This window comes from Eleutherodactylus coqui, chromosome 9 (genome assembly GCF_035609145.1).
Source record: "Eleutherodactylus coqui strain aEleCoq1 chromosome 9, aEleCoq1.hap1, whole genome shotgun sequence".
Taxonomy (NCBI): Eukaryota; Metazoa; Chordata; class Amphibia; order Anura; family Eleutherodactylidae; genus Eleutherodactylus; species Eleutherodactylus coqui.
In genome coordinates this window covers 163118431-163142909 of record NC_089845.1, presented here as the reverse complement: position 1 = coordinate 163142909, position 24479 = coordinate 163118431, and the positions used below count along the sequence as shown (strand labels likewise).

The following is a 24479-nucleotide window of genomic DNA, read 5'->3' as shown; positions in this document are numbered from 1 at the left end:
CAACATGGCCGGACTCAGACTCACAGAGGACAACATGGCCGGACTCAGACTCACAGAGGACAACATGGCCGGACTCAGACTCACAGAGGACAACATGGCCGGACTCAGACTCACAGAGGACAACATGGCCAGACTCAGACTCACAGAGGACAACATGGCCGGACTCAGACTCACAGAGGACAACATGGCCGGACTCAGACTCACAGAGGACAACATGGCCGGACTCAGACTCACAGAGGACAACATGGCCGGACTCAGACTCACAGAGGACAACATGGCCGGACTCAGACTCACAGAGGACAACATGGCCGGACTCAGACTCACAGAGAACAACATGGCCGGACTCAGACTCACAGAGAACAACATGGCCGGACTTAGACTCACAGAGTACAACATGGCCGGACTCAGACTCACAGAGGACAACATGGCCGGACTCAGACTCACAGAGGACAACATGGCCGGACTCAGATTCACAGAGGACAACATGGCCGGACTCAGATTCACAGAGGACAACATGGCCGGACTCAGACTCACAGAGGACAACATGGCCGGACTCAGACTCACAGAGGACAACATGGCCCGAATCAGACTCACAGAGGACAACATGGCCGGACTCAGACTTACAGAGGACAACATGGCCGGACTCAGACTCACAGAGGACAACATGGCCGGACTCAGACTCATGTATTTTGGCCATGTAATGTGAGCAGAGTCACTAGAAAAATCTATACTGTTTGGACAGATCAGTGGCAAAAGAAGATCCGGCGCCAAAGAACATGATGGCCTATACTGTCAGAGCTGATACTGGCATGGATATCACACAACTGAAAGAAACAGTGCAAAACCGAAAAACATGGAGGGAGCTCGCCTTTGGGGTCACCGAGGGTCCGGCTAGCAGCAACAACCTATCATCATTTTTCCCCATGTTTACTCCTATTTATGTGGCCTTTGTACCAGCTTTCCACTTGTCCATGTTTACTGAGGATCTTTTGACATTTTATGTATTTTATTAAACTTCTTTCTATATAAAATTAGTTAATTAATTACCATCATTACTTGTTATATATAATCACATATTTATGTTTTTTTTTTCTCTCCCTTTTTATAATGTATCTGTTTTTATGTTTGTTGCCTATTCTTTTATAGATATGAACCGCTATTCTTTCATTTTATGAAATAGTATCCTAATTACTATATTTAACATCCATTGTATCTATTTTGGTATGAAACATTCTTTTTTGAATGCATTTTAACTGTTTTCAGTCCCGCTGTCTCCTCTTGATGCCACTTACCGTTAATTGTGGCGCTGACCAGCGTTCCAGCACATCGGGGAGTAATACTCCCGCTGTCCCCGCATTATATTATATATTATTCTTTGTGCCCGCAGGCATTTTATACCTATTGAGAACCAATTCATTACTATTTATTAATTGCGTGTTTACTGTCCCCTCATGTAATTAACACTCATTTACTGTGAACAGGCTAGCAGCGGTATTACCGCTCGGTCTTTAGAAAACTGCAGTTTCGCCTTCTTTTAATATAGTAATATTATTCATGTTTATGGGTTCTTTTATCTCTATAATAAGTGTTGGTAGTGCTCGCTGTTAACAATCATGTGACCCACTGGCGTCACCCGCTAGAACCGCGGGCCTTTTAATCTGTCTGTATCTTGTATTTCCTTGTACAACAGCCAGACGAAGGTGTCGGCACAGAAACGCGTTGCCTCCTGTCTTCTAGTAATAAAACTATTTCTTCGCTACATCCCGCGTCCTCCATACGTGGCGTCAGGACTTCTCTTCAGCCAGAATCTACTCCTGGACAGCTCTTTTATGTTGTGTCACAGCACAACGTCTAGAGGTACTAACTTTCCTACTTCTTTACTTTGGCTATTATTTGGCCCCCCTCTGCACTGTGGAGCGCCCTTTTCTTAATTTGTTGCCATCTTCCATTTCAGGCACAGAAAACCAGACTGACGTTTTGGGGTATACTGAACATAGAAATGAGAAGACCCAACTTATGGGAAAGTCAGTTATGCTGAAACGAACCATTGAAGGAAGAAGAAGTAAAAGACTAGCAATAAGATGGATGGACAGAATCGCAGAACTCAAGAACATGTCATTGAGAAGTGTGAAGACCCAGTCAGGAGATAAGATACATTGGAGAAACTCTATTCATATGATTTTCAAATGTCCAAATCAAGACGCCAATAATGATGCCAGCTCGCCCAACTAAGACTATGGTGCCAATCTGTGGCCAACTGATCCTACTTTGACTGCTCAAACGTCAATTGCTGTAACACAGGAGTGCGGTAGATGGAAGTTAGACCAAATCTTTCTTTTGTTTTCTGTGAGACTTTGAACCCATTAAAATTTATTAGAACTCGATAGGAAACTTAATAAACCTATCGCTTTAGAAAACCTTTGGACATGTTATAGTGATGATGCTAGGACAAAGAGGCAGACGTGTTCAGCAAAGTATGGTGCTCCTTGTGCTGTAATCGGCTTTATTGGACTGATCTCTAAGAGGCGGGGCTTATATGGCTTATCTCTCAGAGGTGGAGTTTGCTTAGCTGATTTCTGAGAGGTGGGGCTTATATGGTTCATGTTTTAGAGGCGGGGTATATTGAGCTGATCTCTGAAAGGTGGGGTTTACTTTCCTTATCTCTGAGAGGCGGGATTTATGTAGCTGATCTATGAGAGATGGGGTTTGGCTGATCTCCAAGAGGCAGAGTTGGGTACAGGCCATAGACTTTCCATGAGCCTGTATACCTCTCTGCTCAACTCTGCAAGGAACAGCCATACTGACCCAATTGCAGCTGAAGGGCTTCATAGTTCAGCATCCCTTTAATTCAGTGATGTCACTATGACACGTTAAAGGTGTTCTCAAACAATAGAAAACCTTTAAGGATCTACCAAGCTCAATCATTCATACATATGCAATACATTGAGCAAACACTACTGATGCTATTAGAGTCATGATCATTGATAGTAAAGTATGGTACTCACCTTAGATCCAGATAGCCCTGGTGGTCCAGAAGCACCATGTTCACCCTACATGAGACATTGACATTAAAATTGGCCATGAATGTAATGATTATTGTTAACATCCAAATGATTCATCATACCTTCCATGCCACTAAAAATATTCAGTTTCAACTAATGGATATCTGCTCCCTTAATTGGGACACTATGGATATATTCATACGTGACTGCAGATTTACATGTGGGAAATAAACAGGGTTTTAGAGTACAGACATTGTGGATGAGATTAAAAGGGGTTGTCCAGTTGTAAACTAGTGATGGCGTATCCTCAGGCTAGGTCAGAAAGCAGACAGCTCCATTCTCACTGTACTGGCCAGGCTTGGAATTGCAGACCAAGTTGCTATTCATTTTAATGGGAACTTTGCCTGCAATACAAAGTTTGGCCACTGCAGAGAGAATGGAGCTAACTGCTGATGGATCCCCACCGATCAACTGTTGATAACCTATCCTAAAGGATATGTCATCAATAGTTTATAACTAGATAACTCCTTTGAAGAAATCTTATTAAACGGTTTTCTGATTTTAGGACAAAATTCTGTCCTTAGACCAGAGAGGGTGTATATTAACAGCAGTTCTTCTCTGCTATCCCTCTGATTAAGGGTCCAATTTTTGTTCAACCAAGCTGGCCGATGCAATTTTCAGACTACCCAATCCACCACAGTGCATTGCTAGTGTTAGACTACCAGTGCGCTATATCTACTCTCTTATTGGCCAGGCATGTGATCACCACTAGCCAATCAGAGAGCCATGCACAGTAAACATTAGGTAATCAGAAAATTGCTGCAGCCATTTTGAACAGAAAAAAATGGAGTCCAGACTGGTAGATTGGAGGTGCGGCAGAGAAGAACACTTGTAGGTCATATAGCCCCTCCTCCTCTAGTTCTGGGATAGAAGTTTGTCTCAATACTAAAGGGATACTTTAAGACATTGCAGAAAGATCCGCAGAGTAGATTGAGCTGCAGTGCGGATTCTAAATCCTCAACATGTCAATCTATAATGCAGACTGTCACTCCTTAAAACTTTAGAGGTTGCCCTTGGTTGGAATTGAACCCAGGACTGCAGGACAACAGTGCTAACCACTGAGCCACCATGGTGCCCATCTATGAGATCTAACAAACTATTTTCTACATGACAAAAAAACCTGGAATGTGTAGAACGATAACTTTTTTACTCCTCACTTTTTTATGAGCACTTCCAAAAACCAATGTAGCATTCGTTGTATCACGGGAACATCTACAGTCAGGAACATTTAGGAACGAGGCAGATAACGGTCCCTCTAACATCCCTACTAATGTCATTACACAAATACCCAAAGACACGTCAGCTGGTGAAGAACCTCAGTATCATGGTTAGTCTTCAGCTTACCCTTTCACCATCCTTGCCTCGTCCTGGTAGCCCAGGCAAACCGGCCAAGCCGGCCTCTCCGCGTGCGCCTGGTGGGCCGAGTTTTCCTTCTCTGCCTGACTCACCCTTAAAAAAAAAATAGCATAAAATATGTATTAGTCGGCGATGCAGCTACAGCCATATAATCCCACATACTCTTGGTTAGGGCATGTTCACACCGCTGTTCGGAGCCTCCGGCGCGCTGCACTACTTATCCGGAGCCAAACCATGGAATTAAATACCGCCAGTGTGATCAAGCCCTTCATCTTTTAACCCTTGAGCCTATTTTGCACCTACGGACGCAATGATTTTCACCTCCACTTTTCAAAAGCAGTAACTTTTTTATTTTTCCGTCGCCATGGCCGTATGAGGGCTTGTTTTTTGTGTGATGAGGTGTAGTTTTTATTGGTACCATTGTTGGGTATTTTTTAAATTTTTGGAGGCAGGGAGAAAAAAAACACATTTGTTCTGCCATTGCTTTTTTTTTACAGCATCAATCCTAGAGCATAAACGACATGATAGATTTTGTCTGCCGGTTGGTACAATTAAAACAATACCAAAATGATATATTTTTTTAGGTTTTTCCACTTTTGGAAATTTTTTTTCCCTTCGTTGCATTCAAAGTCCCATAACGTTTATATTTTTCCATCCGCGGAGCTCTATGAGTGCTTGTTATTTGCGTGATGAGCTGTAGTTTATATTGGCACCATTTTGGGGTACATCCAGCTTTTTTAATCACTTTCATTGCGTATTTTTGGGAAGCAAAATGAACAAAGAAAGCATTTGGCCTCAGTTTTTTTTAAAATTGTCAATAGCATTTGCCTTGCAGTATAAAAAGGGCGTTTACTTTATTGTACGGGCCATTACAGATACAACGATACCAAACGTGAGTTTTGGTAAAAAAAATAAATAAATAAAAGAGTGGAAGCATGCAAAAATGAGTGGGTTTTTTTTTTCTATAATTTATGTTTTTCCACACTTTTTTTTGTACATTTTTAATGTCCCTGTAGAAGACTTGAACCGCTTATGCTATGATCGTTCCGATAATACATTGCAAAACATCTTCACTGCAACGTGTTATTACATATCACAGGGATGATAAGCCACGGTAGACCTAGATGCCATTGACTGCTGTCCGGTTGTCATGGCAACCCACTGGCCCTCCGCCATTACGTGGTAGAGGGCCGAAGCATCCTCCCTCTGTGAAACTTTTCCATGCTGCGATCAACATTGAAAAAAAAAAGAAACATTACCAAAAGATCATTCCTTATAATATTATTGATAACCATCGTCTGACCACAATGTACAGCGTTAAATAACTCTCTAAATGGGTAATTTGGTTACGTAAACCCATTATCAAGGACCATACTAATGAATTCTGGGTTAATAAAGGGGGTTTGAATTTCAGATTCAGCACCCCCAACTGTTAGGCAGCATAGAGTGCAGCTACAAAGAGCATCTCACTCTGGAGGACCCAGCACCTCCATGCATGACATAGATAGCTGATGTCACTGAGAGCTGTGTAATTCCTCATTTCTCCTGCGGTTGTGCTGTGGGGAAATTGAGCACTTGTTGCTGGTTCCCCACAGATTCCACCTGATCACTAGTGAAGCAGCGGGCGGTGTGTATGGCGCGGTGGCAACAGACGGAGGCGACACATATAAAAACCTATGATTGCTACATCGATTAACTAACAGTATGTGTTACGTAACATTTAACCCTTGGCAACAAAACGTTACCTTCACAGTGGATGCTGGCTGTTGGTAGACACATCTCATCTAAATAGTCCTTACACCAGAATCGCTTGACGTTGTTGATGCCATACTTTACCTCAAGGTCCTTTCTGCTATGACACTTCTTCTTAAACTATACTAGTCAGGTGACCTGCTGTGCCATGACATCCCACATATATATCCTTAGACTCAATAGTCCCTAAATTCTGTATGCAAGACATTACACTAACAAACACAGAAATCCTCGAACTAATGCAGGCCTGAAAGACCTTCAAACAGTTTTTGCTGGTGAGCATACCGATTCATGGTGGCCCCACTTACTACTTGATGGTGGAAGATCCCCACACTTGGTCCTCTCTATGACATAGTCCTTCATATTACTTGGTGCTTTGTATTGCAGCTCTCTATATTACGCTACCTTTTCACTGAAACCCTCGCTCGAGGGACTAGTCACTCCAAAGGCCATAAGCCGTAACCTCACGGGTCGCTGACCGTGTCCTCTCCGCTCAAACCCCTTTAAAGGGTTATTCCCATTGGAGACCATCATGGCTACCATGGCTTTCTTTCAATAATCTCAGTCCCAGATGACTACAACATACAGATAGGTATTCACATCTCTGTCACGATTGGCTGAGATTGCAATACCCATTTGATTGCAGCCATATTGGTTGTCTACCGTCTACCAGAAGAAGTAGATTAGATGTCTTTAAACAACTGAAAGACTCAACTCAGTTACTGTAGAGCGGCCTCGGCATATGTCGTGAAATAGACCGTTTCCCCTCTCTGTTCTTCACACATACACTCATCAGGCTCTGCATTCCCAGTTCGCCTCTCGCTATCTAGTAAACAGATGGGGAGCTTCAGCCGCGTCATCAGATTTGGTGAACTTTTCATTTTCAATTTTAGCAGAAATATCAGAAGGTCGAGGAGCCGGAGTGCAGATGGAAACCTGGCGGCTCCCGAAGTCTCTGCCTCCTGTGCTGCTTCAGCCAGTGCAAAATAAAATTAGATCCATTCACCTTTTCGCCCTTCTGTCCGTCTTTTCCTGGTAAGCCGGCGTCTCCGGGAATCCCCTTTAAAAACCAATTAAGCGTGAAGTTAATATTATGATCATTGGGTGCAGTCACATTGTTCAAATCGGGGGCTAAAAATACACAAATCCAATGTAAATGTGGTGCGTTTATAGGTTTGTGTATATCAGTGATGATAGCATGGTGCCTACTATGGAAGATGGAGGTCATTCAGCCATGTGAGGGATGAGTACGGTACGGAAAATGGGGGTCATTGAGCCGTGTGAGGGATGAGTACGGTACGGAGGATGGGGGTCATTGAGCCATGTGAGGGATGAGTACGGTACGGAAGATGGGGGTCATTGAGCCATGTGAGGGATGAGTACGGTACGGAAGATGGGGGTCATTGAGCCATGTGAGGGATGAGTACGGTACGGAGGATGGGGGTCATTGAGCCATGTGAGGGATGAGTACGGTACAGAAGATGAAGGTCATTGAGCCATGTGAGGGATGAGTACAGTACGGAAGATGGAGGTCATTGAGCCATGTGAGGGATGAGTACAGTACGGAAGATGGAGGTCATTGAGCCATGTGAGGGATGAGTACAGTACGGAAGATGGAGGTCATTGAGCCATGTGAGGGATGAGTACGGTACGGAGGATGGGGGTCATTGAGCCATGTGAGGGATGAGTACGGTACAGAAGATGAAGGTCATTGAGCCATGTGAGGGATGAGTACGGTACAGAAGATGAAGGTCATTGAGCCATGTGAGGGATGAGTACGGTACAGAAGATGAAGGTCACTGAGCCATGTGAGGGATGAGTACGGTACGGAGGATGGGGGTCATTGAGCCATGTGAGGGATGAGTACGGTACAGAAGATGAAGGTCACTGAGCCATGTGAGGGATGAGTACGGTACGGAGGATGGGGGTCATTGAGCCATGTGAGGGATGAGTACGGTACAGAAGATGAAGGTCACTGAGCCATGTGAGGGATGAGTATTGTACACAACAATACAGCCCAACTTGCTATACAAAAACCTCCATGTATTCCCATTGCAGCCTTCATGGATTGGACTTGTTTTTCTCGGTTGGATTACGACCTGAGAATTTGGGGGCCAAGTCATCACCTTGATCTCTTTATCATGTTTAGGGTGGCCACCTTTGTCACAAAAAAATACCGGCCAAAGTAAAAGAGAAAGTGGTTGAGGGGTGTTGTTAGAGGGCATGGCTTATCATTACCTCCAGTATTCTAGTGGCTGCAACAAGTAACTGTGGCCCCAATAGTAATAGTACCCCCAGGAGTGGCCCCAATAGTAATAGTACCCCAAGGAGTGGCCTCAATAGTAATAGTACCCCCAGGAGTGGCCTCAATAGTAATACTGCCCTCAGTAGTGGCCTTACAAGAATTAATGCCCCTAGAAGTGGCTCCAATAGTAATAGTGCACCTAGTAGTGACTGCAATAGCATCTATGCCTCCTTAGTAGCCTCAATAGTAATAGTGCCCTCAGTAGTGGCCCCAATAGTTATTGTGCGCCAATTAGTGGCCCCAATAGTTATTGTCCACCCAGTAGTGTCTCAAATAGTACCAGTGTCCCATGTAATCGGCCACCTTTCTATCATCACCAGCAGTAACCATGTAGTAATGTGTGGGGGGAACACCCCAAAAGACCTGCTGTTGGAGATGCCCTGACTCAGTCGTCTAGACATCACAATTTTTCAGTTGCCACAGTCGCTTAGATCCTGACACTTGTCAATTTTCCTGCTTCCAACACACCAACTTCAAGAAATGACTGAATTTCAATTTGCTGCCTAATATATCCCCTCGTCCGGCTTTAGCTATGTGCCCAGCGTGCGGGCCGACAGCGTATAGAGGGGAGCGCTAGTGGATTTAGAGTTGGGACGATCGCACGCTTAAGCTTCACCGGGCGAGATGATCTACTTCCTCCGGGCGGAGCGCAGTAGCATCTTGCGGAGCTATATGAATCCTCCTGGCTCCGCTCCTCCCCTTAAGAGCCTCCGAACATCAGAGGGGAGGAATTAGAGCTGGGAGCAGGATGATTCATGTAGCCCCACAGATTACTGCCATGCAAAGGGAGTGAGCATATTAAACAGAAAAACCTACAATTTGCACTAAAGATAACCTTCCAGGGTCACCAAAGGGGGCACTATTGTATTGCTGGGTCACAATATTCTCCTCTGACTGTCACCGGACAATGCTATTGCCTTCTCTGTTTGCCTTCGTCTAGTCCTCTTTTTATCATATGACATTATTTCTATTTTCACCAGGTTGTGATAAAACCTTTTAATGCTTAGAACCTGGACGGGTTATAATTCTCTATAACATGGGCTTTGCAGAAATCCATAGCAGATATAATAGGCTCATGAATATGTGTTTATAGAGATGTATTGCTAAGTACAGGATGTGTAGACGTATCCACAGTACCTTGGGCTACATTATTGCGGGACGGCATTCCCACTTAGTTCATATATTCATTTTTGTTGCCAAACATTTTCCCATCTAATGTGGATTCACACTGAAACTGATCCACCGAAAACCCTGCATGGGATTTTATGCTCCGGGGTCACGGCTCTAATTTACATACCGGGAAGCGCCAATCGTGAGAGGGCTGCAGGCTCTAATAAAGGGGCCATTCAGCGTAAATCACGTGTGTCGAACTCAACCGACTACCATCTCTTATCTTCCACCTGTGCATGGTACGGCCGCTCCTTGAGTCATGGAGAGTAGTTTTTGCTATATTATTGTCTATAATATAACAATAACCGCTGTTCATGACTCAAGGAGCGGTCGTACCATGCACAGGTGGAAGATAAGAGATGATATCCGGCCCCCGGGCCATGAGTTTGACACCCTTGGTGTAAATGTTTGTCAGTCTACTTATAAGGCAATGGAACTGGCTGTATGAATTGTTTTCTGTCTGTTCAGCAATCTGATTATTGATTGCTAAGGCAATAATTGAAATCCTATGTGCCGCACTCATATATGAGGTGCTGTAATTCTAGAGAATACTTACAACATTCCCCGGTAGTCCCCTGGCTCCGGGTTGACCTGCAGGACCTGGTGGACCCTGGTTGTAAGAAAAGTGTAGTTTAATGCAATGAAATGTATGAGAAAATAGCAATACATATAGAAAGGAAGTATAACATGGCAGAACGAAGAACTTGGAGTTATGTCCTTCACACCCACGAACTGGCGAACTGCGAAACAGACTTCATACTCTCTGACAGGCGAATTCAGACAGAAACACAGAACTGCAAAATGGACTTGATACTCACAGACTGGTGAACTCAGACAAAACTGCAAACTGGACTACATACTTCCAGACAGGCGAACTCAGACAGAACCGCAGAAATGCGAAACAGACTTCATACTCGCTGACAGGCGAACTCAGACAGAAAAGTAGAACTGCGAACTGGATTCCATACTCATGGACAGACATGAACCAATGACTGACAAGCGCTCAAAACACTCACCTGCACACATAGCCAAATGGAATAACTATAGAATGTACGAGGTATTAGTTCGTATTTTGGCCAAGATACTTAAGCCCGTAAGCCCACTTAAGGGTCCTCGTTGTCTCATGGGTCTCTACTCTAATGAGACAACTAACCCCAGGAAACCTGCCTGCATGCGGGGCGATCGTCCTGACAAGGACAACCCCGCGCTGGAACCTGGAGACCGACCTAATCCTAGATGATAAAGGATCCACAGCAAGACACAGTTCGAACCACATGTAAGGCAACCTGCACAGACATGCGGGAACATGACACTGTATACACCTAAACACACTGAACATACCCGTTGGCAACTCATGTTCAGCCATTTGCACAGACACACAAGAACATGACACTGTTCACACTTAAACAGGCTGAACAAACAAGGGAACATCCAGTAGCCTTCAGCAAAGGAGCTGGTATATATGAGCAGCAGACCTGGGGGATTAGCTGGCTGGAGAAATCCATACTTAGCCAGCTCAATCAACCCCACCTGTGGCGCTAAGCTGCTGGAAACCTATGTACTACAACAGATTCCAGCAGCAGAACTCTAACATTTGGCAATGAAATTAGGCTTAAACCTTCTCTTGATCCGATGTAGGATGTGTGATTGGATGGAGAAGGTCACCTTGAACATTTGGCAGGATGCGGATGCGCCATTGGGTATACAAGGCCAGAATGTGACAGTATGCACCCAGGTCTACTGTACTCACACTGGTGCCATCCTCACGGCAAGGTGGGAAAATATTACCAATTAGATTGTACCCATTCATCTTCACAGTGTTAAAGGGGTTCTGACATTAAAAAAAATAAATTTTACTCACCTTGCCTGGCTAGGACCGATCGCCAGGCATGCCCCCTCCAGCCGGCATCTTTTTCTGTGGCTTGTAGAAGCAGAGCAGGAGCGGTCAAAATGACCGCTTCCTGTTCTGCTCCGTCCATCAGGCACTTCCGAGGTGAACGAACGGGCCGCCCACAGCAAGCATGTCACAAGCAGTGCTTGCTGTGGGCGGCCCGTCCGTCCTGGCTGAACTCCGAGATTCTGCGCGTGCGCAGTGGAGAGGCGGCCTGTCCTGACTCCTGTCAGAGGGCACCTCTCTACTGCGCATGCGCGTGATCCCGGAGCAGCGAGGCTCGTGGAGAAAGAAGAGGAAGAGCAGCGCCTGCTGGGAGATGACCCCCCGATGTCAACAACAACAGAAGACAAGGTAAGTATTAGGTTTTTATATTTTAGCAGCCATTAAATCGTGGGTTCCCTGTGTCCACTAGGCAGACCAGGGAACAATGGCTGCTAAAGCATAAAAACATTATTCATGTCAGAACTGGAGAGCATATTGGGCAGCCCCACACCTGGTCACAGGCTCATAGCTCAGCACCATTGGGCTGAACTGTAATACAACAGAAGCCACAACCCATACACAAGCATGGTGCTATTTTTGGAGAAAGCAGCCATGTTTTTCTTATTTTGGACAGCCTTTTTAATTATTGTGTTGGACCTCACAGGGCGTTCCCAAAGAGTTTTCTTTACTATCCAGTAATCAAAGCTTAACCGTAATCAGGAAGGATATCTTCAGATATACTCACCATATCTCCCTTAGGTCCACGTTCTCCTGTAGCTCCTTCTTGACCCTTTGGACCCTGCATTAAATACAGATAGAAATGGTGGTCAGTGCTACAAAGATCTCATATCTAATGCTGGGCTTGTCCAGACTGCGATGAGGATTTCTATTAGCACGAGTAATTGCGCACAAGTTGAACCTGAGAGTCCATTGCCAGGTCGTCTACACCATCCTAGTAGGCGGACATTTGTAATATTTCAGCAGGAGTTTGTATTAGTTTGAATTGAGGAGGACAGGAATCTTCTCATTCTTATTTCATAACATTAAGGTTCTATAGATGGCAAGTAAGCAGATTCTTCATCTTAGGTCCCTCAAGCCAAGAATGAATATACTAGATCTGGTTGGATGTACAAAGAAAGGTGCGCGTATCATGGAGTCGGTCACTGTGGCTCCTATGTTGGCTCCACAGTGTCATGTGAGCGTGACTTTCTCTCTCCACAGTCACCACAGGGAAGACAGAACTAGAACCACTTCCCTCAACTGGAGCAACGTAGAAGCGTTTACTTTCACATTGGGTGGAAAAAGTCATTGCCTTTTTACTTTTGCTTCCATCTCATATGGAGGGGCAAGGAACTGACTGTGAAGATAGCCCCTCCTCCTGTTGCTATGGAAACATCCTTTTTCCTTATTACTACAGAAACTTTTTACCTAACAACAGAGAGTGGATTGCAGAGAAGCTGGAAGGGAGACCCCTAGTGGCAGCCACTTCAAACGTGATTTACAGTGGTAAAGTGACAAAACTTTTAATGCAAGTGTATTACACAAATGATGAGACGGACATAAGCGAGTGGATGTGCAAAAAGGGTCTGAAAAGTTAACATGTTATGATGGCCTTCTGTGCTGCAGTTTATTTGCTCTTTCAATTGCTTTTCAATGGTTCATGATAATAGAACTTTTGGCTAAAAGTTATTACCACAAAGCTGAACTTGGCGATATCCGTATGTCAGGTAAAATAAGCCAACACCCCCCACTGCTCCTTCCACCGCACATGGAGGGGCAGTGACCAGCAATGATTTGCATTAGGCACATTTTACTATGTATAAGCTTCTTAACCATCTTTGTCTCCTTCCGGAAGCTTCATTCACTATTCTGCAGTGTCAGCTTGTCAAGTGGTTTTAGCTAAATGCACCGTACACACTGACCCAAATGTTCAACTATGCTCCTTCCCGAAAAGCGTGCAGGGCTGTAGTATATTACGGCGAGGCGGTCATGGCTGAGGACTCCACTTAAAGCAACCCTGGCCAAAGAAAGATGGCCGAGGCGCTTCTCTAATGCCTGATGTACACAATATATATCAGCGTGTATTGGTAGTCTAAGATACTGCATGGCGATCCGATTGGCCAGAACTGATCATGTGGGCTGTGTTGGTCAATCATAGCAGGTAGCATTTCACATGAATGATGCATACTAATGCATGGTGCACTTCAGGTAGTTGGAAAAGCTGGTGCGGCCATCTTTGCCTGTCCAGGCCAGAGGGTTGCTCTGATTATGAAGTTCTGCCCTCCATAATTTAGGAGACCTTGTTCCCGGCTGCCCCATGGGTACATTACTGCTACAGGGATCATATAAGGTGCAGATCAGTCATGCATCCTCAGCTGTGCTTATGTCTGGGCACCGGACCAGTGCACAGGGTGGGACTGGCCTGCATGGGAACAGGTGGATCCCCCGGTGGGCCCGAGCCTGGAGTAGGCCCCCAGGCCCCCTGAAGCAATGCATGGTGCAGTACACTCAATGCACTACATACAGATAGCAATATCTCAGTTAGCCTATACGGCCATATAATAAGCTGAGCAGCTTGTCTATTTATATGGACAGTTAATCTCGCTGATATGATACCAGAGGGCCATATCCTCCCTCCTGGGCCTAGATTCTCTACAACTCTGTAAGGGCCAACTTTACCAATCATCTTGCAGCCTCTTGCTGCTGCCTATGGCCAGGCGCTGTATGACCATGTATGTCCAGCTTACTAGTCCAAGACAAGCAGGCTACTGAGAGGCCCTCCAACAGAAACCGCCAGAGGCAAAGGCCAGACAGACTGGAATCTGCTGCAAAAGGTAGGGATGGGGGGGGGGGGGGGGTATTATTGGCATGTAGTGTTTTTGTGGTTGGCCCTAGCACCCCAGTCCAATCCTGCCAGTGCAGGACATGATGGCAGTCTGCGTGTGCCAACCGCTGATTTTACCAATGTGCGAGCAGGGTATCAGGATCCGGACGTTTTAACACAACGGTAGATCCAGTGCAAAGGTGTCATGAGTGGGTCGTGTCTTGTACATTGTGGTTGTGCCAACATGCAGAATGCAGCGTCCGAGGGAGGTTAGGACTTTCTAAGCATCCCTGTAAGCAGTTGTCTGTGGCCCCCACTGAACAATCGTTCTCGCTAGGGACATGTAGTTGTTTTGCTGCAGGAAGTGGACAGCTCCGTATATCCGTGTATTGTGCAGTGGTCCAGGTTGGTACTGCAGGCTGAGTGCTATTAAAGTGAATGGGATTCAGCCTGCAGTACCAAGCATGGCCACTGTACAATGTATGGCACTGTCTGCTACCGGCAGCAAAACAGCTAGAAGTGGAACAACCCCTTTAAGGAGTTAAAATTCCTGTCACAGAAAAAAGAATCAATAATTCCATGTCTGGCGGCCATGTGAGGAATTGCCTTTATCCCCTTAAGCACCAGGCTGTTTTGTACCTTAAAGACCAGAAACTTTTTAGGGATTTTACCCATGTGGCGGTTTTATTGCTCTATTTTTTTTCCTTTAGCTAACAAAATTATTTTTGCTCCGTTTTGTTTCCCGTGACATATAGGGCTGATTTTTAAATATCTTTTTCACTGACTTTTTCCCCGCTTTTTTAGTTTTACTGGGGGTAAAAGGCTAAAGAAATGAGTTTTTTAACATTTATAATAGTTTTTTTAAATCAGTAAATTTCCGCTAAGATAAAGTACAGGATCGGCTCCTCATTCTGTTTCGGCCCTCATTTTGTTTCTGTTTAGATATATAATATGTATGGTTTCGGATTACAGGGCGCACACGGTGACGGTTTAAGTTGCTGTCAGCTTTGGGTCATTTTCTTTTTTACATATTTATAAAACTATTTATTTTACCATCTATTACCCCCGTGACGTCATCTAATACCTCTGGGGGTCATTCGCATTGTCTTTTTTCCCTTTATTACACACTTTCCCACTGTAGCTGGGGCAGCCATTGGAGCCGCATCCATAGGAGCTCCATTTACAGGGAACACATCCCCCTGTAGTGACAATAGTCACTGGCAGAGCTGATCGGGGCCCTTTAGGACCCTGCAGCTCTGCTGTAGCAGGGAATCTCAGCGGTCACGTGACTGCCGTTTTGCGTAGTGAAGTAACACTTCCACTTCTTAGCGCTCATTGAGCGCTGTGTACTGGGGAAAGGAAAAGGCAGAAGTGGTTAAAAACTGCTTCTCCCTTCTTCTCCGTGTTCTCAGCTGTGACTAACAGCTGACAACCTAACCTGCTGCTGCTTGATTGCAGAACCAGGGGCTTTTATACTGCACCATTTTTTTGCCATTTGCCAGGATTAAGGGCTTATTCACATGGGCGTATATCGGCCTGGTTTTCACGCCCCGGGCCGATATACTCTGCCCCCTTGATGCATTGGCTTGCACCCGCCCGACTGGGTGCTTTCACGCCAGTGGTGGCAGCTGCATAAATTTCTTTGGGAGCCTATGCTAGCGGCCGGAGAAGGGAGGTTGGAGGGAGTTTATCAACATGACTGTTAAACTCCCTCCCCCTTCTCTTTTCCTCTCCGCCCCTTGCCGCTGTATGCAATAGGAGGGAGTGCGGCGGGGCTAAGCTGTGTTCCTCCCTTTGCTGGCTGCGGACAAAGGGTGGGAGCTTAGCTCCACCCCCGTCTTACCCCCTCCTATTGCAAACGCCAAGAGGGGAGGAGAGAGGAGGTGAGCCGACAAGGGGGAGGGAAGAGGGAATGTCTCCCCGGGCCCCACAGCGTATATGCGCCGGGCCCATTGCCGTTTAGGCGTTTTTATGGCATTTGTGGGTGCACGTAAAATGCGTAAATGGGCCCTTAGAGCGATGTGAGGGTTTATTTTTTCCGTGACAAGCTGTAATGCTTTTTGGTGCTATATTTGGGGAACATAAAACTTTTTTGATCACTTTTATTGCATTTATTGATAGGCGGGAAAAACAAAAAACAAGAATTTTGGTTCAGTTTTTTTATAGCATTTTCCACACAGGATAAGAAGTGTTTTCCATTTATTGTACGGGTCGGTATGGATGCAGCAATATCAAACATGGGGACGTTTTTTTTTTTTTATTTAATTCAATAAAAAAAGGGAAGGGAGACCCCAAAAATGTTCTTTTTTTTTTTTTTTTTACTATTTCTTGAACCAGCAATCTTAGGACCTCTCAGATCTGTACTGCAGTGTACGATCGCCTCCAGCCGGTGATGTACATCAATGTCATGAGGCGTAAAAGGGTTCAAACCTGTATGCAGAAAAGTACGTGCGGAATAAACTACGGCGCGGATTCCCATTAAATTAAACGGACACGGATTCTGATGGGGAGCTCAGAGTGGAGTTCCCTTCAATAAAAGTCCATGTGAATGCGGCCTTACACCCCCTTCGCCCGGGCACAGAGTTATCGGGGTGAAGAAGTAGCAACTGAATCTGCCCTGGACCCTGCGGGCACCTAAAGGCTCCATACGAGAAGGCGCTGATATACAGTAGGTGGGGGGGGGGGGGGGGGGGGCTGATTAAGCATTCTTTTGCGCCCCTCAGTAACACTTCCCCTTGCAAACTATGTGATATTGTACCATGACATACAGATGTAGCAGAGGCGAACTTGTCTTTCAGTGCCACTTTGCTTATACCTGCTTAGTTATGCCGGGATCTATGATATAGACTACATCACACACATAGATACTCCCAAATGAGGAATGTAAAGACCGCGAACCCCCCGCCCCGCCCCTTGGGGACCGCGAAACCCGTTGGAAACATACAAGCGTTGGCTCCTGGTGATAATAAAGGGGCGGAGGCGCTGGATGTCCAGAACTGACAGCTCCGCAGCTTTTATGCCAATGACTTATTAATGTCCCTGGAGGCCGTCAGCAGCCACTTAATGGGATGAGGCCTCAATACGGCTTCACGGTCAGGTGGAGGCAACACAAGTGCGACGATCTTATGTCATCGTTAAAGAACTGTCCGCTGCTCCAAACTCCGTCCCGCTGGTCTTGTATACCGCTCACAATGACCAAAAAAATATTCTGCAGAGGCAAGATTTACTGGGGCATGATGGGAGTTGTAGTTTCACAACAGCTAGAGATTAAACATCATGCTGCTGTCCTTTAGGTCACACTTGTGGAGGCCGCCAGCTGGCGTAAGGAAGCTTATACTCCAGGCAATGCTCCCTGGGAAATATGTATGCAAATTAGCTCTCCTCAAAAAGGAAGAATGCTGCCTGACATTGACTTCCAGGGTAGCTAGATGGCACCAGAGAGGCAGCTTTCTTCTGTCTGGCGGACAGCTAATTTGCATACCTTATGTTGCACTGGAACATTGTTCCTAGGTACTTAGCTGCTGAACCTTTAAGCCCGAAAACCTCAAATCCAGTCCAACATAGAGAATGGAAAACATCAAACCCTTCTTCTTAAAGGGGAACTCGATGTAGAGAATATTGCATTAGCAGTCAGTATCATTTGTCATTAGACCCTCTGACTGGCTGCTTGAATCTACCATGGCACTTAAAGGGGTTGTCCCGCGGCAGCAAGTGGGTCTATACACTTCTGCATGGCCATATTAATGCACTTTGTAATGTACATCGTGCATTAATTATGAGCCATACAGAAGTTATAAGAAGTTTTTCACTTACCTGCTCCGTTGCTAGCGTCCTCGTTTCCATGGAGCCGACTAATTTTCGCCGTCTAATGGCCAAATTAGCCGCGCTTGCGCAGTCCCGGTCTTCTTCTTTTTTCAATGGGGCTGCTCGTGCTGGATGCCGGCTCCGTGTAGCTCCGCCCCGTCACGTGCCGATTCCAGCCAATCAGGAGGCTGGAATCGGCAATGGACCGCACAGAAGCCCTGCGGTCCACCGAGTGAGAAGATCCCCGCGGCCATCTTCATCAGATAAGTAAGAAGTCACCGGAGCGCGGGGATTCAGGTAAGCGCTCTCCGGTGTTCTTTTTTAACCCCTGCATCGGGGTTGTCTCGCGGCGAACGGGGGGGGGGGGGGGGGTTGAAAAAAAAAAACCCGTTTCGGCGCGGGACAACCCCTTTAACTTTTGAACGGAAGCTGCTTCCTACTATAAGTGCAGATGAGTTTTCGGTAATAACTTTAGAGAAGTGCGCCCCCTGTTGCCTGAGGTGGACAGTGCAGAATTAGCAATGTCAATGGGAGAGAGAAAAATGCTTAAGGAGATTGGGGCTGCACAAACCATATTTGCTTTCCTCAGCCTCATTCACGTGAACGGAGCTGAAATGCAATACCAGACACAGCTCGCGGATAAGAGTCGCATGGTTTCTGATAGTGTAGTGGCCCCGAGGGTCCTCTAGAATAGTCACACTTACATTTGTCCTGTCACACCTGTCTATGTGCTTCCCGGAGGCATAGAAGGTGCCTGGTTTTCCCCTTCTTCCTAAAGTAGAAGCTTAGAGCTGGCAATAGCTGGTTGCCTAATGGCTATATGTCATGCCTCCACTGATTGGTGGGAGAGCCCAGAGCGGGAAACAAGATAGTGAGTCTCTATGCAGAGAGGGAGGAGAGAGAAAAAAGTGCGGGAAGAGGGAGAAAGTAAAGGAGGGGTTAGTATGGAGTCGTAAGGAGGGTCTGCAACGAGTCATCGTCGGAGGAGGTGTGTGTCAGGGGTGCAGCCGGGCGTGCAGTAATTCAGCAAGCTTTCAAGGGTAGCGAGGTCCTTTCCGCTCCTTTGTTCTACCAGCAGAGAGGAGGAAAGAATTGGTGGTCATCGTTCCTCTAAAACAGTGAGTTAAACTACCCGGTGAATTCAAAGCCAGGATTAGTTCAGAGGCCATTAAAGCTCCAATCCAACACCTGCATCTTTCACTTTCAGTAAGCCTATCAAAACTGTGAGGAATCATTACTGAGGAACCCCTAGAGAAATAGAGAGAGAGCGTTGAAGAAAAGTACTGTTCAATTGCAATTCTACTACTTCCAAAGTGTTAATTTACTGCATCGTTGTCGACTCTGCTAAACCCTTGTAACACTGCAAAATCTGAGTGTATCACAATTGTTCATTACAAAGCTTAAGTAAATCTGCATGCTCCCAGTTTACTAACACAAGCTAATGGTGTCAAGTTATTTCATCATCTTTAAACTTAGAGTTCAGATTGGAGTACTGGCGTCACCCGTGACAAAACCATCGTTCAGTTTAAACATATTCTTATATGTTATTTGTGCCACTGTGCAGCAGCTAGGTGGAGCACCGTTACCGCCACTGTCAGGAGGGGTTACTGATCCACCTGTGACAACCATCTTGCAATCTCCGTAGCCTCCCTCACATGTTCCATTTGGCCATTGCAATAGAAATCATGCTCCTTCAAAGGGGTTGTCAAGATAGGCCATCACACACACACATATATATATATATATATACATACATATACACACACATACATACATACACATATACATACACACCCTGTGGCCTCTTCAATCAGCTGATCAGTGGGGGTCCCAAGCGGTGGACCCCCAACACTCAAGTACTGATGGTCTGTTTTGAGGATAGACCATTCATTTTTAAAGCAAGATAACCACTTTTAAGTGTTAAACCTAATCCAATCAAGGAATTGAGTATGCTGACACCTACTGGTCATTGCTAGAACTGCACGCAACAAGATTAAAATGGACACTAACATGAGAAAAGCTGCTATTTAATTTATTTAACTAAAATGATGTTTTTGTTGAAAAAAATTATTCTAAAAGTGCTTACCACTAAGAGTCTCCCTTCCTTCTAGCTTGTTGTCCACTGCCTGCTATCAAATGATTGAAGGGAGACGTTAAAAGACAGGCGGAGGAAGAGGACGAGTCACCATGCTTACTGAAGTCTATGAGAGCAGAGGGGAGGATGAGGGAGAGAATCACACACAGGCATTCTGCAGGAGCTAATGGTAAATGATCTGCTGCTATTTATTCACATCTCCACTGATCAGTCCTGCTGCACACTGTCCAACATGACAATTTTATGTTGGCCAAGTAGGCAGGTAAGTTAGTAAAGGCATGACCAATCAACTAGTGTAAACACACTAGTCAAATAGACAATAGAGTAAACAGTCGAGCACAGGGGAAAGTCAAGTGGTAGAGCAGACAGCATAGTTGCTCGGCTACTCACCCTCTCCTACCCCACTCTACTGTGCACTCGCCTTGCACTCTGCCTGTGTAAAGAGACAGGATAGCAGTAGAAGGAGAGATTGTTTTTTTTTCTGGGTCCAGCTCACTAGGACCAGTTAGTTGACTAATGTAAACACAAGCATGAAAATGTGAAGGGAAGTAAAGTACCGACCCATCAACTGGGCCTAGTGAACTAGGCCCAGTTATTTGACCAATGTAAACCAGGACTTACAAAAGCAGAATCTTCAGTTCTCTATGTACAGTCTATAGAACACAGCAGCTAGGCTCCCCCTCCAGCAGTGAGAGAACTGAGAATCGCAGATATAGTCAGTAAAAGGGTAAACGCAAGATACAAATCCTACAGTGATCAGCTATAGTGTTATTCCTCATGTATATACGTGGCAGTTTATTCTGATATTTAGGTACTCTGCGTTTTAATTTCTCAAAAATCCCCTTTTCCTAGTTTTTGGATGATCCTCTTCTTAGTTCTTTATATTTCTGGGAGCCCCATGTCACCTCCAGTCCATGTCCCATAGGGATTGTCACCAGGTTTACCCAAACTCCTGCATGGCAAATCCCAGAGAACGTCACAGTATAATGAGGAAAACTGGTGGACCCCATCCAACGAAACTGTAATTTTTAACCATTTACTAGATGAGTACGACTCAAGGATGGTAGAAGCTGTCAGAACAGGATGGGGGCTGTAGGAGCACGATAGCCAGACAATGCCAAGCTGCAGACTGCTTATTGTTTAGTCTTCTCACTAAGGAGAAATACAAAAGTCATTACTTCAATGATTTACATACCTGTGGCCCTATAGGTCCTGTGGGGCCCACATCTCCAGTCAGTCCCTGCGGACCCTGAAAAATAAAATATTGTAAACAAAATTAATTGTAATTAAAGGCGTTGCCCAGTTATGAACTATTGATTGCCTATTCTCAGGATAGGCCATCAACAATAGATTGGAGGTGATCCGCTGCCCAAGACCCCCAATAATCGGCTGTTTGCTGGGCTGGTGTACTCATGCACTGAGCTGATTTTTGCAGGAAGCAGACAGCTCCTTTCCCACTGCAGTGGCCAGGTTTGGTATTGCCCGGTAAGTTCCCATTCACTTCAATGCCTGTAATACCAGACCTGACCATTGCAGTGGGAATGGAGCTTTCTGCTTCTGGCAGAAATCATCCCCTTGCCCAAGATCAGCGGCCCAGCGAACAGCTGATCATCAAGGGTCTGGTGCGACAGGCCTCCACCAATCTGTTACCGATGGCCTATCTTAAAGATCCTCTATGAATAGCTAGTAACCAGACAACCCCTTTAACAACAGGAGTAACAGATGTAGCATTGCACATAGTGGCTGTCGTACACTGACCATGTGGCATCCAGTGATCTGGAAAATCCCGCAGTTTAGTAGATTTTCCAGAACACAAATGTAAAACAATCTGGAATGTCAGAGATAACGGATTCTGAGACACCAGATTATCTGCCCTCTATACAGACATTCCATGGGCCTCCTAAAACTGCCAACAATACACAAAATTCATAAAATATAGAAAATTGACAGCAAAAAAAGCCCTCCTGGCCTGCTGGTCGGCCCTTATATCACCCCCCTCATAATCAGCCCGGCAGGATCTGCTGGATTAAAGGCATTTTACGCTGCCAGGCAAAGTATGGCGCTAGTTGGCCGCTGGGTACACTAAATAATGCCATAAATGCTGACCGGCCCATGGGAGCACTTTGTATGCAGTATATGACTGTATGTAGATGGACTGCTGCCCCCCCCCCCCCCCCCCTCCCTCACTGACAGCTGTAAGTAAGTGCGGATAATGACTTATGACCAGCTTATATGTACAATGGACATTACCGGCTGTCCAGGGTTTCCTTCTTCTCCTTTTTCACCCCTCTCTCCAGGAAAACCCTAGGAGCATGGAAACATCTCTGTCATTAAAAGATACGATAGAAAGATACGATAGATATGAGATAGATAGATAGATAGATAGATGTGAGATAGATAAATGTGAGATAGATAGATAGATATGAGATAGATAGATAGATATGAGATAGATAGATATAAGATAGATAGATAGATAGATATAAGATAGATAGATAGATAGATAGATAGATAGATAGATAGATAGATATGAGATAGACAGATAGATAGATAAATATGAGAGAGAGAGAGAGATAGATAGATAGATAGATAGGAGAGGTAGATATATAGATAGATAGATATGAGATAGATAGATGATAGATAGATAGATAGATAGATAGATAGATAGATAGATAGATAGATAGCTAGATAGATAGATATGAGATAGATAGATAGATAGATAGATAGATAGATAGACAGATAGATATGAGATAGATAGATAGATATGAGATAGATAGATGATAGATAGATAGGAGATAGATAGCTAGATAGATAGATAGATATGAGATAGATAGATAGATAGATATGAGATAGATAGATAGATATGAGATAGATAGATAGGAGATAGATAGATAGATAGATAGATAGATAGATAGATAGATAGATAGATAGATATGAGATAGATAGATAGATAGATAGATAGATAGATAGATAGGAGAGAGATAGATAGATATGAGATAGATAGATAGATAGATAGATGGATAGATATGAGATAGATAGATAGATAGATAGATAGAGGATAGATAGATATGAGATAGATAGATAGATAGATAGATAGATAGATATGAGATAGATAGATAGATAGATAGATAGATAGATAGATAGATAGATAGATGTGAGATAGGTAGATGTGAGATAGGTAGATGTGAGATAGATAGATAGATAGATAGATATGAGATAGATAGATAGATAGATATGAGATAGATAGATAGATAGATATGAGATAGATAGATAGATAGATATGAGATAGATAGATAGATAGATATGAGATAGATAGATATAAGATAGATAGATAGATGATAGATAGATAGATAGATAGATATGAGATAGATAGATAGATAGATTGATATGAGATAGATAGATAGATAGATAGATGATAGATAGATAGATGATAGATAGATAGATAGATAGATAGATAGATAGATAGATAGATATGAGATAGATAGATAGATGATAGATAGATAGATACGAGATAGATATGAGATAGATAGATAGATATGAGATAGATAGATAGATAGATAGATAGATATGAGATAGATAGATAGATAGATAGGAGATAGATAGATAGATAGATAGATAGATAGATAGATAGATAGATAGATAGGAGATAGATAGATAGATAGATATGAGATAGATAGATAGATAGATAGATAGGAGATAGATAGATAGATAGATATGAGATAGATAGATAGATAGATAATAGATAGATATGAGATAGATAAATAGATAGATATATAGATAGATATGAGATAGATAGATAGATAGATAGATAGATAGATAGATAGATATGAGATAGATAGATAGATATATAGATAGATATGAGATAGATAGATAGATAAATAGATAGATAGATAGATAGATAGATAGATAGATAGATAGGAGATAGATAGATAGATAGATATGGGATAGATAGATAGATAGATAGATAGATAGATAGATAGATGTGAGATAGGTAGATGTGAGATAGATAGATGTGAGATAGATAGATAGATATGAGATAGATAGATATAAGATAGATAGATATGAGATAGATAGATATGAGATAGATAGATAGATAGATATGTGATAGATAGATAGATAGATAGATAGATAGATAGATATGAGATAGATAGATAGATAGATATGTGATAGATAGATAGATAGATAGATAGATAGATATGAGATAGATAGATAGATAGATAGATTTTTATGTGAGCCTC

The 24479-nt window shown here is 44.1% G+C and overlaps 1 protein-coding gene across 1 annotated transcript in view; it reads right to left on the bottom strand.

The window, feature by feature from the left end:
• The window catches only part of COL22A1 (collagen type XXII alpha 1 chain), a 355966-nt gene that overhangs the window by 89312 nt on the left and 242175 nt on the right, over nucleotides 1-24479 (bottom strand). Inside the window, exons 34-40 of the mRNA XM_066578764.1 lie at nucleotides 22495-22548; nucleotides 21440-21493; nucleotides 12267-12320; nucleotides 10202-10255; nucleotides 7177-7230; nucleotides 4407-4511; nucleotides 3006-3050 (exon numbers count right to left, since the gene is read on the bottom strand). Coding sequence (XP_066434861.1) covers nucleotides 3006-3050; nucleotides 4407-4511; nucleotides 7177-7230; nucleotides 10202-10255; nucleotides 12267-12320; nucleotides 21440-21493; nucleotides 22495-22548 — 420 coding nt within the window. The remainder of the gene's footprint in view (nucleotides 1-3005; nucleotides 3051-4406; nucleotides 4512-7176; nucleotides 7231-10201; nucleotides 10256-12266; nucleotides 12321-21439; nucleotides 21494-22494; nucleotides 22549-24479) is intronic.